This window comes from Podarcis tiliguerta (genome assembly GCF_965153285.1).
Source record: "Podarcis tiliguerta genome assembly, chromosome: 13".
NCBI classification, from domain to species: domain Eukaryota; kingdom Metazoa; phylum Chordata; class Lepidosauria; order Squamata; family Lacertidae; genus Podarcis; species Podarcis tiliguerta.
In genome coordinates this window covers 40,469,261-40,487,404 of record NC_139546.1, presented here as the reverse complement: position 1 = coordinate 40,487,404, position 18,144 = coordinate 40,469,261, and the positions used below count along the sequence as shown (strand labels likewise).

At 42.7% G+C, this 18,144-nt stretch overlaps 2 protein-coding genes across 2 annotated transcripts; both read left to right on the top strand.

Annotated features, from left to right (window-relative positions):
- Positions 1-2,366: 2,366 nt before the first annotated feature.
- LOC310662231 (olfactory receptor 11G2-like) lies at positions 2,367-16,771 on the top strand (the record flags this gene model as incomplete). The annotated part of the gene is made up of 2 exons (XM_083409004.1): positions 2,367-2,624; positions 16,265-16,771. The coding sequence occupies 2 exons, from the start codon at positions 2,367-2,369 to the stop codon at positions 16,769-16,771; spliced, it is 765 nt and encodes a 254-aa protein (XP_083265130.1).
- Positions 8,883-9,845, top strand: LOC310662594 (olfactory receptor 11G2-like; the record flags this gene model as incomplete). The annotated part of the gene is made up of 1 exon (XM_083409533.1): positions 8,883-9,845. One exon carries the CDS (start codon positions 8,883-8,885, stop codon positions 9,843-9,845), a length of 963 nt encoding a protein of 320 aa, XP_083265659.1.
- Positions 16,772-18,144: the final 1,373 nt, after the last annotated feature.

The following is an 18,144-nucleotide window of genomic DNA, read 5'->3' as shown; positions in this document are numbered from 1 at the left end:
AGCCAAACATAAGGATGTCTGGGCTGGCTGCTTCAAGCCCAGACCACATGGCTTTAGCAAGCAATCTTTGTGTTTCTATACAAACAATTTAGAAACTTTTACCACTTTTTGTAACCTAAGTCAAACTGCTTGTCTTTTCTTGCTGCTGTATGGAAAAGCACATGAATCTGACCTTTGAAGAGCTTGTAAGGAAACCATTTTTAACTTACCAAATGTGTTTGTTTTTATCTATGCTAAGGGAAATGGGAAACTTTCGAAGAAAATTGGAAGGTGCTGTTTTAAAGGTCTAGCAGCCTCTTTCCTACATGTTTTGTAATTTTAAATCTCTGCTGGGTCTCTCTCACCAAAGAGTTCTTGCCCCAAATCTGGATCCTAGGCACTGTCCCCTGGACAATTTAGTGCTTTCAGCTCAAAATAATGGACAATTACCTGTGGAAATTTCCTGTGTTTCACCGCAGCAAATGAAAATGGCCTGTCCCCAAAGAGCATTTGTTTTGGTGAATAATGAGAATGTTCCTTAGAGACACATCTCCAAGGGCTCTTGAAAATATAACATTAGCATTCAAGCATTAGTCCACAGACATCTCTTTCCATCTGTTTCCACAGAGTACACTCAGTTCACAGCTAAAAGTCACAGGAAACAACCATATATTTCTTTCACACACAACACCCTCTCCAAACTCAGACACAGCCATGGTAGTGAGCCTTCTGCTGGATGGATCAACTCCTTGCACGCTGAGATACAGAAACTGAAACCTTTACCAAGACAAAGGAGACTGGGGTGAGAAACACAGAGGAATTAATTTGAATGGGCTCCCTTCTCCAGAAATAAGATTATGGGCAAAGAAATGTTGATTCACCATTATAAAGCATCACCTGAGAGAGAGGATCATCACTTACTTACTTATCTATTTGTAGCTTTTCTACCCAACATGTAATCCCAGAGAAGTTTACAGACTAATAGCAACAACAATAGAAGGAGCACCTTCCTTAGGGAGAGAAACAAGGTGACTCTGTGGTCTAAATGACTAAGCCACTTGGGCTTGCCGATCAGAAGGTCGGCGGTTCAAATCCTCACAATGGGGTGACCTCCCATTGCTCTGTCCCAGCTCTTGCCAACCTAGCAGTTCAAAAGCATGCCAGTACAAGCAGATAAATAGGTACTGTTGTGGTGGGAAGATAAATGATGTTTCCGTGCGATCTGGCTTCTGTCAGTGTTCTGTTGTGCCAGAAGCGGTGTAGTCATGCTGGCCACATGACCCGGAAAGCTGTCTGTGGACAAACATTGGCTCTCTCAGCCTGAAAGGAGCACCACAACCCCATAGTCGCCTTTGACTGGACTTAACTGCCCAGGGGTCCTTTACCTTTACCTTTACAGGGCTGTCATAAGAATTACTCAGAGATGGCATTCAACAAAATTTGGAGGTCTAAAACCCCCCATTTAGAAAGACCTGCAGTATTCTGTATTCTCAAATATTACTCAGATAACAATGAGGATAGGGGGACTTTTCTTCCAGTTTCCTGCTACATACGTTTTAGCAGTCATAGACAGCTTCAGATAACTTGGGAAAGGCCATGGCTCAATTCTAGAGCAGCTGCTTTGAATGCAGAAGGTCACAAGTTCAATCTCCAGGTAGCTCTGGGAGAAAAAGACCCCTCTCTGAAGGCCTTGAGAGTCTCTGCCAATGAGTGTGGACAATACTGAGGAAGATGGACGAATGGTCTGACTTGTTGTAAGGCAGCTTCCTATATTCCTAATCCTTCAAGACCAGCGTCATTAATCAAATCCTGAGGATTGCGTAATAACATATTTTGGACATAAGCAGTACAATCTGGCTGCAAGTTATTTGTTTTTCAGTTTTCTCTCTATGCTATTATGTACACAAAGGGTCTTCTGAGCAAGCAGTCTATCAGTTTTTTTTCAATAAGTAAATGAATACATAAATCAATAAAGGTAAAATGCATGGAACCTAATCACTAGTTATATGATATATCTGATACCTAATTAGAAGAAATAGATACTTCTTGATAATAATCATATGTAAGTTAAAATGAAAATGGAAAGAGGTTGGCTGTACTTCTGTCCTGCCATGACTACTCATCATTTGCTTTCGATGGAAACAGAGAGAGAGACAGGCAGGCAATACTTCTTAATGGTTTGCAACAGCGCTTCTCTTCTCTCGTTCAAGATGGAGTTGGCCAATGGGAGCACAGTTGAAGAATTCATTTTGCTGGGCTTTCAAATTGGGCAGCAGAAGCGGCACTTGCTCCTTGCCATTTTTGCTGTGCTCTACATCCTCACTTTGGCTGAGAACATCACCATAATCACGCTGGTCCATGCAGATGTCCAATTGGCCCGGCTACCTATGTACATCCTGTTGAGCAATTTCTCCTGGCTAGAGATATGCTATGTCTCCACCACTGTGCCCCGTATGCTCTTTGACCTGGCATTCCCATGTGGCGTCATCTCCTTCCACGAGTGCTTCCTCCAATACTACATCTTCTTCTCTCTTGGCCAGACAGAGTGCTTCTTCCTGTCAGCCATGGCTTTGGATCGGTACATGGCCATCTGCCACCCACTGCGTTACCCACAAATGATGTCCCGAGACTCCTGCTATGCCTTGGTGGCCACTTGTTGGGTTTTGGGCTTTCTGTGGCACATTGTTCCTGTTACTTTGATCTCCAGGTTGTCCTTCTGTGGCCCCAACATCATAGACCACTTTATGTGTGATGCTGGGACAATTCTCCTACTTGCTTGCCCCCCAATCAGAAACATTCCCATCATCTACCAGTTTTCCATGGATGCTGTGGGTATTTTAGGCAACCTGTTCTTTGTTGTGCTATCCTATGGTGCTGTGATTCTCACCCTGATGAAATCTTCTAGACGAGGCAGTCGGATGAAAGCCTTCTCCACCATATCCTTCCACCTAGTGGTGGTCACCCTTTTCTATGGCACAGTGGCCGGGATGTATGTAGCTCCAAGTGGAGAAAGCCAATCACAGGCCACCAAAGTAGTAACGCTCTTCTATACAACAATCACACCATTTCTGAATCCTTTGATCTATTGTCTGAGGAATGATCAGGTGAAGGAGGCGGTGGGCAGATTGCAGAGGAGGAAGATGGGACTGGTGAAGAGAAAGTTGACTTGGTAAAAAAACAAAAAAAACAACATGTTAGCTGTTTTAAGACCTTGACCCCCTGCTCTTCATTGACGTGTATCATGATTTTACTGTGACATTTTATAATATTCTGAATTTCTGTATGTGAGATTTACTGTAGCAGACCTCAGATAAATATTTTTGTATATAAATAAAAGAATACCAAAATGTGTTTACTAGGTGAAATACTGCCTAAAATGCTGGTGAATATTAAACAGGATTTAGATGATAGATAGATAGATAGATAGATAGATAGATAGATAGATAGATGATAGATAGATGATAGATGATAGATAGATAGATAGATAGATAGATAGATAGATAGATAGATAGATGATAGATAGATAGATGATAGATAGAAAGATGATAGATAGATAGATAGATAGATAGATGATAGATAGATGATAGATAGATGATAGATTAGATAGATAGATAGATAGATAGATAGATAGATGATGATAGATAGATAGATGATGATGATAGATAGATAGATAGATAGATAGATAGATAGATGATACATAGATGATAGAAAATCACAAATTCTTATGGAAATGTGAAGAACTGAATTTAAGGCTGGAGCGATGAGAAGCCAAATTGGCATCATTACAAATTCAAAAAGAAGGTGAGAGGAAATAGGGGAAGATGAGCTTTCCTGCCATTGTGTTACACCTTTTCAAAACCACTGTCTCATTTATCTTCCCCAACCAAATCCTATGATTTGCATCTTGTGTAAAAAGTTCGCTTTCCCTCCAGTAGCCACACTAAAGAACAAAGCTTTTTCCCATCTACATGACTACACACATTGCATGGGTGTTCATGCTGGTTTTTCATACTGGAAGCTAGCAGCAGAGTAGAAATTAGGGGCCAATGGCTCCCATTGGGAGGAGGAGAAAGCAGAGCTCTTTGTACGCATTGACACTGTGGCTTCCACTGGGACTAATTCTGCATTGTTAGCTTCTTTTGTAAAGTCCCCTGCACAACGATGGCACCATAACCAAATAATAAAATTTGGTTGTTTTCTGTGTGGTTGTGGTTATACTAAACTTGAAGAGCCTTGTCTATAATTAATCATAATCACAATATTTTTACCCCGCCCATCTGACTGGGTTGCCCCAGCCACTCTGGGCAGCTTGCAATAGATATAAAAACATAATATAACATTACACATTGAAAAGTGTTCCATCCGGACTTCCGGGTTAGCGCCTCCGGCAATGGCGGATTTCCTCTAATCTGGAGGAATCCGCTCCGTGAAAATCAGGGTCTGGACCGCCACGGCGAGGCAGAGACCCATTAAAAACCACAGGCGGGAGAAGCCTGTGGACCTGGGATTTGGCTGGCACCTTTTGCGCCTCCCCTACTAGCAGGGAAACCCGGTTTTGGGGATCCTGAGCGACGTGGGGTGAGCGGCGCGGTGCTTCGAATCGACTGCTTTTTTCACGAAGTGAAGCCGCATTGCTGTTGCCGGAGAGCGCTGACTTTTTCCTGTGGACAATTGGACTTTAAACAACTACTCGTGAGTAGAACAGAAAATTGGATCTTTAAATACAGTAATTTGGCACTGAAACGGGAAAGTTCTAAACAGGAAGTCCGCCTTCCTTTTTGTAAATAGATCAAAGCAAAGACGTTGCAAGCTAAAGTCTGGGGAAAGCCTTTTGTAAAGGATTAAATTTTCATCATTTAAAAATACTAACCCCCCTTGGAAGCAGGAGAAGAGGGGGAAATTTTTGGACTGTTTAAGCCTGAAAGAGAGAGAGTAAAGAGAGATAAATTACCACCGTTTTGAACCTGGGACCGGGCTGCCAGTAAGACTGACGGTTTGGGAAAATTTATTGACTGTGAATAGAACATATGTTGACAGATAGCTAAATAAGAGACATACACTGTTTCCATTGTTTTCCTCTGCATTTAAAAAGGAGAAAAAGTAACTGAAAATTGAAAATTAACTTTGTTGCTGGATCTGTGTTTAAAAGGACAGATACAAATAGAAATTGTTTCCTCTAGAGGGAGATGTGGAGAAGACGAAGGAAAAAGCTGTTCTTGAACCTCAAGCAATACAAGTGGAGGCCTCGTCTTCACAGAGACAATTTGATGGATATAAGCCGATGCCTTGTGTGATTGATTTTGAAAGTCAGATTTGGAGAGATGGAGTCCTGCTTGGATTGGAGAAGGAAAGTTGGATAGACTCCCTTATGAAGGGATGTTCTGGACTTTGTGATTTGGATCTGGGTCAGGGGGAGATTGGAGTTGTGGAGGCCTTTAGCCTCGAAGGGACTTTGTAACATGCCCTGAAACATCTTTTGGACTTTAGTTCTGACTATGGAGTATGGGCGGACCTGTCGAGAAGGAATAAAGGAATTGTTAAGTTGGAGTTCCCCCGAGATCTACTCCTCAGTGCCAAAGGAAGGAAACTAAGAACAAGTTCAGCAGAAGATAAAGTAAAGTGTATGAAGATCTGCAGAAGGGACATGGAAAAGAGCTAAGAGCCTCGGATAGAAGATCACCAGGTTGATGGACTATATGGAACTGATAGAAAGGACTGACAGAATCCGAGACCAGGGAGAAGAGACGGTGGAAGAAGATTGGAAAAAAATTAAAAATCTATTTAGAGAAATATTGTAAAATTAATGAATGTTAGTAAATGTTGGAATGAAATTACATGACTTTAGTAGAAATATTATAAGGAGTTAAGTATAAATAAATTTTAAGGGTTTGATGGTAAGATATTGTTAAAATAAATTAAGATAATTAAATGACAGAAAGCAGTGAAGAGGGAAAGGATTTGCAGATATAGTTAATAACTGGAATACAAAAAAGGGAGGTGTGAGGAGGTCGAGGAAATAAGTTAATGAAAGAGAAGGATAAATATTGGATGTGTTTTTAATTGTCTTTGTTTTTCTTTGTGTTTTGATGTATTGTGGTTTTTTTCTGGTTTTTTTCTTTTTTTCTTTTTCTTTTTTTCCTTTCTCTTCTTCTCTTCTTTTTTGGTGCTTTTTTTCTGTAACTTTTAAACTTCTAATAAATATTATTTTTTATTTTAAAAAAAGCGTTCCATCAATTTAATTGCTCAAAGGTGTTTAGCAAAACAGAATCCAGGTAAACAAGAAATACCTGTAGGAATTTCCTGGCAGAGGCAAACCCCTAAAGAGATGGTGTTTCAGTGAATATTGACAATGTTCTTAAGAGCCATATTCCCCAGGGCCACCAAATACTTATCAGAGACATTCTAGCTTTTATCTGCACTTTCTTACCATCCAAACAATCCCATGGCCTGTTATTGCAGAAGGAAAAGGCATGTGATGTCCCCACAGCTGGCTAGATCGAGAGTTTGAAAGCTACTGAGGTACTGAAATGGGATTGCTACCAAGCCAAAGGAAGATGGGTTGGAAGAAGGAGAGCATCGAGGGATGGTTTTGAATGGGTAACACTTGCTATGCTCAGATTTTGGTTTTTCAAGGAAATGTAAACAGGCTATTATAAAGTTCTGCATGGGGAGGGAGGGAGAAATAAGAGTAAGGGGAAATAATAATAATAATAATAATAATAATAATAATAATAATAATACCCCACCCATCTGTCTGGGTTTCCCCAGCCACTCAGGGCAGCTTACAGCACATTAAAAATTGTAAAACATTAGACATTAAAAATTTCCCGATGCAGGGTTGCCTTCATATGTCTTCTAAAAGTCAGATAGTTGTTTATTTCCTTCACATCTTGATGTGAGGGTGTTCCACAGGGCGGGCGCTACTACCAAGAAGGCCCTCTGAGCATAGAATCAAGATTTCCCAGCTGCACTCCTGATTCTAATTTAAACCTGCTTTCCTCAACTCAGACCCTGGAAAATTCTTTCGAAAAATGCTCGCAGCAGAGGTGGTTTTAGGATAGCATGACTGCTGGGAAATCACCCTGGGTGCCACACTGCAGGGTTGCCAAAACAATGTTGTAGAATGGAGCACGAGAGGCAGGGGGCCCCAAATTTTAGTGGCACACAGGCACTGCTGAAATTTGAGAGCCCAAAGTCCACCACTTGCAGCAGCCACCTTGGCAATTAAATGATATCTTAATTAAGTTTTTATTAAGCAGCAGTAACAACACCTTTGTCTTGCATAAAGCTGCAATGGATTGTTTAGTTTCCTTATGAACAACAGTTGGAAAGACCCTCATTTCAAGGAAGTCATTTAGTGGTCCTGCTTAACCCTCATCTCAAGAGAAAGCTGGGTAGACGATCACTCTGGGTAAGGCGTTTTCATATCCTGATCACCCATTTCCCTGCACAAAATCTAAATTTAATGGATATTGTTAGCATGTAGAATCATAGAATCATGACAGATGGCTATCCAACCTTTGCTTAAAAACCTCCAAGGAAGGAGAGTCCACCATCTCCCGAAGGAGACCATTCCAACCATTCCACTGTCATGCAGAAAGTTTTTCCTGATTTTTAATTGGAATCTCCTTCCTTGTAACTTGAGTCCTACCCTCCTGAGCAGGAGGAAAAAAGCTTGCTCCATCTTCCATGTGACAGCCCTTAAGATATTTGAAGATGGCTATCACCTCTCCTCTATTCCAGGTTAAACATACTCAGTTCCTTCAACCGTTCCTCATAAGGCTTGGTTTCCAGACCCTTGGTTATCTTGGTTGTCCTCCTCTGCACACCTTCCAGCTTCTCAACATCCTATGTAAACAGGACATGTAAATATTTCATTTTCTCGCTACCTTTTCCAGAATATTTTGTCCTGCTCCTGTTTGCCCCACTCCAAGCTAATCTTCTCCTAGTTGATTTTGCCATGCAAAGCCTCTTAGTTGACTCAGCCATTTGAAAAACATAGGAAACTGCCATATACTGAGTCAGACCATCCATCTAACTCAGCATTGTCCACACTGACCGGCAACTGCTGTCCAGGGTTTCAAACAAGGGTCTCTCCAGACCTACTTGAAGAAGCTGGGGATTAAACCTGAGACCTTCTGCATGCAAAGGAGATGCTCTACTATTCAGCTCCAAATATCTGAAGGGCTATCAGATCAAAGAAGAAGCAGACTTGTTTCCTGTTGATCCAAAGAGCAGAGCTAAAATCAGTGTGTGAAAATCACAGGGAAGCAGAACAATAGTAGAGGCTGGCCCATTTTTATTATATGAGTCTGCCGAGAGAAAGTTGCAGGCGACTTTTGACATCTTAATCTACATAATATTTTGTCTTCTTCTCTTCTTCTTTTTGGACAAAGCCAGAGAGATCATGCTGGTAGGACTTTGCAAAGTAAATATTCTTTAGAAAGCATTTCAGACATGTTTTTGCTTATCAAAACGACCTCTATTGTTCTATGCTCTCTTACCACATCTTTTTATTATGCAAATATATATTTTGATAGCTTGAAGGAAGCTAAGTTTTTATAAAGACTTCTCTCTCAAGCAGTTTTATTCACATTTAATGGCTCTACAATACCCCCCACACACGCACAAAAACAGGTGTATGTTCCCTATGGATAATCTCACACATTATGGTAAACACAACTAACTCAGTGTTTGCTTAGCTACCAGGGTTTAAAAATATATCTGTAAGATGCATACAGTGACAAAATATGATCTGAAATATATGGGAAGGGGGTTACAACAGTCCCCTCTCTCACTCCACCTAATAGGCATTTCTGCATAGCTTTTGTCCTCCAGACAAGGAGACAGGCAGCTGATGCTTGCTTATGGCATGGGCTGATGGTTCTATTATTCCCTTGCAGATGGAGATGGCCAATGGGACCACCATCCAGGAATTCATTTTGGTGGGCTTTGGAGATGGGCAACAGAAACGTTTCCTGCTTCTCGTCTTTTTCACCACCCTCTACATTCTCACTTTGGCCGAGAACCTCATGATTATCACACTGGTGGTCCTGGACACCCATTTATCCCGGCTTCCCATGTACGTCCTGCTGAGCAACTTCTCCTGGCTGGAAGTGTGTTATGTGAGTGTAACTGTGCCCCGGATGCTCTTTGACCTGGCGTCCCCTCATGGAGGAATCATCCCCTTTCGCGATTGTTTGGCTCAGTTCTACCTCTTCTTTTCTCTTGGAAGCACCGAATGCTTCTTCCTCTCAGTCATGGCCCTGGACCGCTACTTGGCCATCTGCCACCCACTGCGCTACCCACAAATTATGTCCCTGGATTCCTGCTATGCCCTGGTGGCTGCTTGCTGGGTCCTTGGCTTCCTGTGGAATGTTGTCCCAGTGACCTTGATCTCCAAATTGTCCTTCTGTGGGCCAAACATCATTGATAATCTGCTTTGCGATCCTGGGCTGATTATGTCCCTGGCCTGCCCCCCACTAGGAAATGTTCCTTTCATCTGTCAGCTTTCTATGACTTCTGGGGTTTTAGTCAATATCTTATTTGTTGTGCTCTCCTATGGTGTTGTGATTCTTACTCTGGTGAAAGCCTCTAGCCGGGGAAATCGTAGGAAGGCTTTCTCCACAATATCATTCCATCTAATTGTGGTGACACTTTTTTACGGGTCAGTAGCAGCCGTCAATTTAATTCCACGTGGAGAAAGCCAGTCAGAACTCAATGCAGCCGTGACGTTGTTCTACACCGCTGTTACCCCCTTTCTCAACCCGCTGATCTACTGCCTGAGGAATGATCAGGTGAAAGAGGCACTGGGACGGTTGTTGAGGAACACAGAGAAATGGCGGAGCAGAATTGTGACAGAGTGAAAAAGTGGGAAGAAGAAGAAGAAGAAGAAGAAGAAGAAGAAGAAGAAGAAGAAGAAGAAGAAGAAGAAGAAGAAAGAGAATGCAATACCAAATCACTCTGTTGAAGAAATCATGGGTGTGTTTAGTTTTGACCAGAAGAATGAACATCCCTCCTCAACCACATTGTAATGTTCAGTTAAGATTCCTCAAAAATTGAGTGGCAAAGAGCCTTAGCGAGATACATCTGGCAGGGAAAAAGACCGCGAATAAAAATGAAAATATTGGTAGACAAAAAAGAGAGAGGGGGCTTCTCCCTACCGGATTTAAGCATATACTATGAAGCGGCGTGCCTACTGTGGCTTAAAGATTGGATAAGATTGGAAAATAGAGACATCTTGGACTTGGAGGGCTTCGACAATAGGTTCGGGTGGCACGCGTACTTATGGTACGGAAAGGTGAAGGCACATAGAAGCTTCCTGAACCATGTTTTCAGAGGACCTATATTTCAAGCATGGGAGAGAAACAAAACTTTGCTGGAAAGGAAGACACCTTGGTGGATCTCGCCAACAGAGGTCCTAACGGTTAAAAAAACAAATATGGAAGGGAAGAATGCCACCTATGAAGAACCTATACGGAAAACTGATCAAGGCATCAAACTCAGACCATATGAAGAGATAAAAAATTCATTTACTGGGTGGATACAATACCACCAGGTAAATGATTTGTTGAAAGAAGATAAAAAGAACCTAGGGTTTGAAGATAAAAAATCCAAATTTAGTATAGAAATCATAGAAGGTAAAAATAAAATATTGGCAAAGATATATGATATTTTACTGGAGTGGTATACAAAAGACGAGGAGGTAAAGGAGGCTATGACTAAATGGGCAGTGGATATTGGGTATAATATTGAGTTTGAGAAGTGGCTGGAATTGTGGAACACCAATATGAAGTTTACGGCGTGTACGGTACTAAAGGAAAATCTATGGAAAATGATATATAGATGGTACCATACACCAGTGAAGTTAGCCAAAATCTATAGGCTGAAAAATAAGAAATGTTGGAAATGTGGAGAGGCAGAGGGAGACCTCTACCACATGTGGTGGGCATGCAGTAAGGTGAAGGGCTTTTGGGAAATGATTTACAATGAACTTAAAAAAATTCTCAAATATACCTTTCCCAAAAAGCCTGAAGCCTTTCTGTTAGGAATGATGGGTAAAGAAATTAAAAAAGAAGATAAGATACTATTCTTATATGCCACTACAGCCGCAAGAATTTTGCTAGCGCAAAATTGGAAAACAGAAGTTATACCCAATATAAGTGATTGGCAGGTTAAGTTGATAAATTATACCGAGCTCGCTAGAATAACAGGAAGATTAAGGGACCAAGACGAACAGAAATTTCATGACAATTGGAATAAATACTTGACTTATCTTGGAACTAATTTTCAGACGACACTGGCGGGACTGAATTAAATCTAACAGTAAATGATACAGATTAAAACGATAAAATATGTGAATACAAATTTATCTGATACTTACCAAAAGTGTGGAAGGAAGTCTACGGCTCGGCGGAGCCTAAAAGAATTTTGTGGTGTATTTTTGACTTGTTGTGATACGCGCGAGTTATGGTATAAATTTTGTATTTGTTCTTATGTATAAATGAGCAATATTAATAAAAATTTACTTGCAAAAAAAAAAAAAGATTCCTCAAAAATTGACCAGCCTTAACATTGGGCAAAGTGAGATCGCTGCTTCAGGCAATGGATGCTGGATGTCAGGGAGTGTTGGTGAGATGTTGGAGCCCAGAGCTGTGTCACCCCCTACATGATTCCACTGTCACTGGGACAACTGGAGGATGCTGTCCTGTCACCAGTAATTTTAAAAAGATTATATTGACAGTCAAGTTTGTGAGACAGGGGTGTGTGTCATCCTGTCTGCAGGCAGCAAAATGTCTTGGACCAGCTCTGTTCTAAAAACTAAGCTGGGGAGAAGGTCAGGGATGGGAGTATTCATTGCCTGTCAACCACAAGACACCATAAGAATATTCTTCCTTTGAGAACTAGAATGCAAGGGTCAAACATTATCGGCTCAGAATTATTTGGTGTATATATTATTTAATAAACAAAATTAAACTGATTAACAGTTCCTTTATATAACAACATGACTTGGGGGGGGGTGTTGTGTGTGTCTTATGCTTAGGAATGGGGGAGAAAAATTATTTTTGTTGCATTTTTAATGAGAAATTACCTAATTTCACTTTTTAAAATGAAATTTAGTTACATTTTGAAATAAGAAACATGGCAAACTAAACACACATACCCTTTTTACTCAACCTGAAGGCATTGTTCAGATCTAGATGCTGATGATGATATAAAGTTCATATAAACACTGAATTGGAGGGTGCATGCACATGAAAGCTTATACCAAGAACAAATTTAGTTGGTCTCCAAGGTGCTACTGGACAAGTTTTTTATTTTTATATATATTTCGACTGCGTCAGACCAACACGGCTACCTATTGGAATAAAATAATATGATAACACAATGAGACATGGTAAATATGGTTTGCCCTGTAGAGTTCATGTGCTAGATAAATGGATATCACCCATTTCTCTACAGTGTTATCCCATGAAGAACAGTTGCTTTTTTCCTTCAAAAAAATGAGCATGTACTTCCTCTTAAAGGTAAAATATTTGTCTCTTGCTTTTTTGGATTGCTCTATGCTTTTAAGAAATGACCCTCTTCAGCAGCGCAAGGCAATCCACACTTCAGCAAGGCTCTCTCCTATATCAGATGCAAATTAAGTTGTTCCCAAGAGGTAGCTTGGGATGCGAGTGGCACTGTGAGTTAAACCACAGAGCCTAGAACTTGCCGATCAGAAGGTCGGCGGTTTGAATCCCCGCGACGGGGTGAGCTCCCGTTGCTCGGTCCCTGCTCCTGCCAACCTAGCAGTTCGAAAGCACGTCAGTGCAAGTAGATAAATAGGTACCGCTCCGGCGGGAAGGTAAACAGCGTTTCCGTGCACTGCTCTGGTTTGCCAGAAGCGGCTTAGTCATGCTGGCCACATGACCCGGAAGCTGTACGCCGGCTCCCTCGGCCAATAAAGCGAGATGAGCACCGCAACCCCAGAATCGGCCACAACTGGACCTAATGGTCAGGGGTCCCTTTACCTTTTTTAAGAGGTAGCTTAGCACTATAATAAAAATAAGGGTCAAGCTGCCCCCCCCCCAGTGGGGAGGAGATCAATGCCCTGCATCTGTCTGTTTTTAAAGATCTCCACTGGGGTAATTACGGGAAGCAAGGCAGTCAACCCATTGTTTGTTCCCATAATAGCTTGGATTTCAGTGCCTTCTTCAGGTCCAGCAGGGAAGGGAGATTAGTATCAGTTGCTTGGATAAGCAGCATTTCAGGAAAGGAGGCAAGGTCAAGTTTTCTCACTATCAAGCTATTTTTCTGTATGCAGGGAGATTTTTCCGATGCGCGAGTGGAAGTCCTCCTTCCCTCTTGAGCAGCTTCTGCAGGACAACACTATATGGAACAGAATATTATTTTAACATAGTGTTACAGATTTGGGATGCTAGAGTTTTGGGGTGCAGAAGCACCTATAGTTCTGAGCAGTTAGTGGATGTTAGAAATTACTGGCTGCTAGAAATTACTAAATGCTTGGAGTCCTCCTCTGGGTGAGAGACAGCTTAGCAGTGTAAAAATGCAGGCTAAGCTTCTTTTTCACCCGGGATGGAAGTCCTCAAGCATGATAAAGGTGTTGATGGACCATCAAAGGAACATGCTTGGATCTGTGAAATGGAAGTTGCCAGGGTAACTGTGGGCCTTTCACACAGGAAAAACGTTGTCCCGGGGAAGGGGAGTCAGTGTTTCTCGCTCTGATGAAACCTCTAGCTAGGGCAATTGTAGAAAGGCTTTCTCCACCATGTATTTCCACTTTGTGGTGGTCACACTTTTCTTGTTTTTGCTGATTTCATTTAATATTCTAATTTTCTGAGATTGTTAATTTGGGGTTTTCATCAGCTGTACGTCATAAACATCACAATTCTAACAAATAAAGGCTTGACATATCTCGCTTTGCATGTCATGAGTCTATCTCATATATTAGTTTCACCTTTTAAGTTGAATTACTGAAATAAATGAACTTTTCCATGATATTCTAATTTTCTGAGTTTCACTTGTATTCTTCTGGGAAAGCTCACTCACTGCCTCTTTCTCAGTGTGTCTCGAAACTGAAGCTTCTCTTTTCTTCCTTCTCTCTCTCTCTCTCTCTCTTGTTTACATTCACCCTAGGGATAGGGGGGAAATTACTGGGATTGCCATTTGGTAACATTCCCTGAACTAGGGGCCCAGGGAGCAGTGGCATAGCATGGGGGCAGGGGGGTCATGGCCCCAGGTGCACAATTCTGGCAGGCAGGGGCCAGCTTCTGTGAAAATCCCCATCTTGCCCTGGCAAAGGCAGCAGAGCAACCCAGGTAACCCAGTGAGCAGGCATGGATGGAGGAAGGCGGGCAAGGGGCAACCCCAGCATGGACCGGTCCAGCGCTCCTCTGCATGGGCATTGGGGGGATTCACCTGCCATGGCTTGCTGTGGCCTGCTGGGCTCCCTCTAGCATGGGGAGGCTTGCTACTCAGCACGCCCCCACTTGGCTCCAGTGGGGAGCGGCTTGCCCAACCCGGGCACCAGCAACCCACAGTATGCTGCTGCCAGGGAGACCCTATTTTCATAACTCTCCTCTGTATCACTTGGTAAATATGCTCTCGTAAACATGGCAATTAAAAAATACAGGTCTGTTTTTGTGCTGCACTCTGGAGATAACGTTCCACTGTGGCTTCATCCTATGATTTCAAGACATCAGCCTTCTTCTCAAGATGACATCTCCAGAACTCGATGGCATCTGGAACTGGGAGGCAGTAGCTGTGGACCAGGTGAGCCTTTAATTTCACGTTGGTGTTTCTTTCAAATGTCTCCCTTTCCAAGTTGGTGTGCAGCTCCACAGCATTTTCTTCAAGGAGCAACAAATGGTTTGGAAGACATGGGTGCCTAGGCAGGCTTAAAGTGGCAGGTCTGAAAGGAGGAGCTTTCTCGGCATTAAAACTTGATATTAATAAAACTATACTAAGTGTTGTTGTGCATAGATTTTAAAAATGAACATGTTCCCACCTGCAGATGGACCATCCAAATAAAAATTTCAGCACAAAAGTGAAGGGATTATATGGCATTTGTGGTTGAGTGCTGGACTGGTGTGTCTTGGCTCAATAATGGACTGGGTGAGAGCCAACAAACTGAAACTCAATCCAGATAAGAGTGAGGCAGTGTTAGCAGGTGGTTCCCTAGACCAGGTGGATGAGAGACTATTGTTCTTGCAGTATTTTATCAGTGCACAGATACATGTGTTGGGGACACCACCACCTAGTGGGAAACTGCTCCCTCAGTCCCCCCTTTTAAAAAATTAGATATTTGTGGCTCTTTTCCTCAATGTGACCCTTTCCCGCTGCCACCCATTCCCTTACAAGCCAGTGTGGTGTAGTGGTTAAGAGCGGTAGTCTCCTAATCTGGGGAACCGGGTTCGCGTCTCCGCTCCTCCACATGCAGCTGCTGGGTGACCTTGGGCCAGTCACACTTCTGTGAAGTCTCTCAGCCCCACTGACCTCACAGAGTGTTTGTTGTGGGGGAGGAAGGGAAAGGAGAATGTTAGCCGCTTTGAGACTCCTGAAGGGGAGTGAAAGGCGGGATATCAAATCCAAACTCTTCTTCTTCTTCTTCTTTTTAAGCTTCCTTGTAGCTTGGTGTAATATGCTTAGACATGAGATGGACACGAACACTGGAGACGGGATGAACTAGGTTTGTTGAAACATGGGGAAAGAGGAGAGACATATGAACTGAAGAAGGAAAGGCAGCCATGTTAGAATAGACTCCAACTCCACAGATTTATTTATTTACTTAAGAACTTAATAAAATTTATAACCTGTTCTTCACAATGATGTTATGCATCTATAGGAGCGGCAAACGGATCTGTCCAATGCCACCGGCCGGAAAGTGACTGAATTCGTTCTCCTGGGCTTCCCCTCCCTCTCGCCCGCATTCCGCTTGCTCCTGTGCTCCTTCCTTTCCGCCAGCTACGCTTTCACCCTACTGGGGAACCTCAGCATACTGTGGGCTGTGCTCAGAGACACCCGTTTGTCCCGCATGCCCATGTACATCCTGCTGGGCAACTTCTCTGGACTGGAAATGTGCTACGTCACCTCCACGGTACCTCGGATGCTCATCGACATGGCATTCCCGCCGGGGATCATCTCCTTCCGTGACTGCTTCTTGCAGTTCTATTTCTTCTTCTCCATGGGGGCAACGGAGTGTTTATGCCTCTCCAGCATGGCCTTAGACCGGTACCTGGCCATCTGCCATCCACTGCGCTACCCAATGCTCATGTCTCCCCAGTTTTGCAGCACCTTATCAGCTTGCTGCTGGATCTCTGGTTTCCTGTGGTTTCTGGTGCCCATCATCCTCATTTCCCAGCTCCCCTTTTGTGGCCCCAACATCCTGGATCATTTTGTCTGCGACCCAGGCCCACTTCTAGCTGCCTCCTGCAGCCCAGCACCCCTCACGCAGATGTCCTGCTACGTCCTCAGCTCCCTCATCATCTTCGCAACCTTCCTCTTCATTGTAGCCTCCTACGGCACTGTTCTGCAGAAGGTTCTGAAGCTCCCTTCCGCCGCAGGCCGGCGCAAAGCGTTTTCCACCTGCACCTCCCACCTGGCGGTGGTCAGCTTGTTCTACGGCTCCGTCATGGTCACCTATGTCAACCCAGAATCTTCAGAAGGGAGCAATAAAGTGGTGACTCTCTTCTACTCTGTGGTAACCCCTCTGCTCAACCCTCTCATCTACAGCTTGCGGAACAAGGAGATGATAGCGGCACTGAAGAGAACATTGCTTCAAGGATGCTGAAGGCCTCAAGTGCAGTTTTCAGGGAGAAAGTGATTCTCCTTCTGTGTACCCTACTGCACAGGGGTTGAAGTAAGAGTAAAATGCCGTTTTTGAGCCTCCTGGAAGTTGGACTGCAAATGCAACAGCAAATAAACAAAGTGGAACAGAGATTCTGAGGAGGAAAGAACGTTACAGCTATGGTTAGCATCCAAGCCAATGGTTGGAATATAACAGACAAACCCTATATGCAGTTCACTATTTTTATTTTCTTATTTTAAAAAAACCCACCCCACTCTCCCCAGGAGATGACATTACAGATGGCCATACAGCCAGCATCCCCTAAAATAATGTGTTTCCAGCCACTTATCTGAGTTAATAAACAATTATAGTTTAAAATTATACTAGCCAGTAAATTTTGTAGTGTGAGGGAGGTTCTGCCCTGTCCTCTTTAGCTGTATGCCTGATAAAGGTATGCCACTCTGTTGTTTAATTTGCTAGTCATTTTTTTCTATCAAAGCTAACTGCCATACTTTCTTATACCATTGCGGCAATTAATATTCCTCCCCCCACCCCAAATCCATTAGCTTGCTATTACTAACCTCATTGCCAACAGTAACTAACCAAAGGGATGCTTGAATATCTGTTTTAAACATTTGATTCATTTTATTGCTGTTTTTTAAGGCAATGATGTTTTTATGGGTCATGCTTTAGCTCCAATTTCATGTGTACATCACTTGGTACCCATTTTATAAATCTGCTAAAAAAATCAGCTTTCTGCATTGGTTTTTTAGTATTCCCCTTTTAACTGCAGTTTCTTACTGGTGTTTCTGCTTCTCATTGAAAAGGAATGTCAGTGTAGATTATAAATTGTTGCTTTTATATGTTCTATGGCCCTTTATATGTTCTACCCAACCCACTTCACCCCAGTTCTCCACTGTAACCTTTGTCATCCTTTGTCTTTCAGACACTGGATGTCTTTCAAACCTTTCAAACCTTCAGGTCTTTCAAACCTTTGTCTTTCAAAGACTGAAGAGGGCACTTAAGTGGTCAACTAAGGCCACTGTTCTACAAATAAATTTGTCCAACTGGTTCAGCAACCTCTTCTACTGGAGTCTAACCCTCGCTGGATACAGGATCACAGGCCTGGAAAAGATTAAAGGGTATCATCCAGACTGACCCTCCCAAACTTCTAACAATGCAGAAAATAGGCGTTTGTGGCGATGGGAACTGTTTAATGATTTCTAGGAATTGTTCATATAAATGTGTGTGTTTCTGACAGCTGCTTCATGCTGCAGTGGCACAAGGGAAAGAATGACCGAGGCCTTTGGATAATGCTGTTCTGGTACTGAGGCTTGTATTCTGGCTTAGACATGTTGAAACTCACCTTTTGGGAA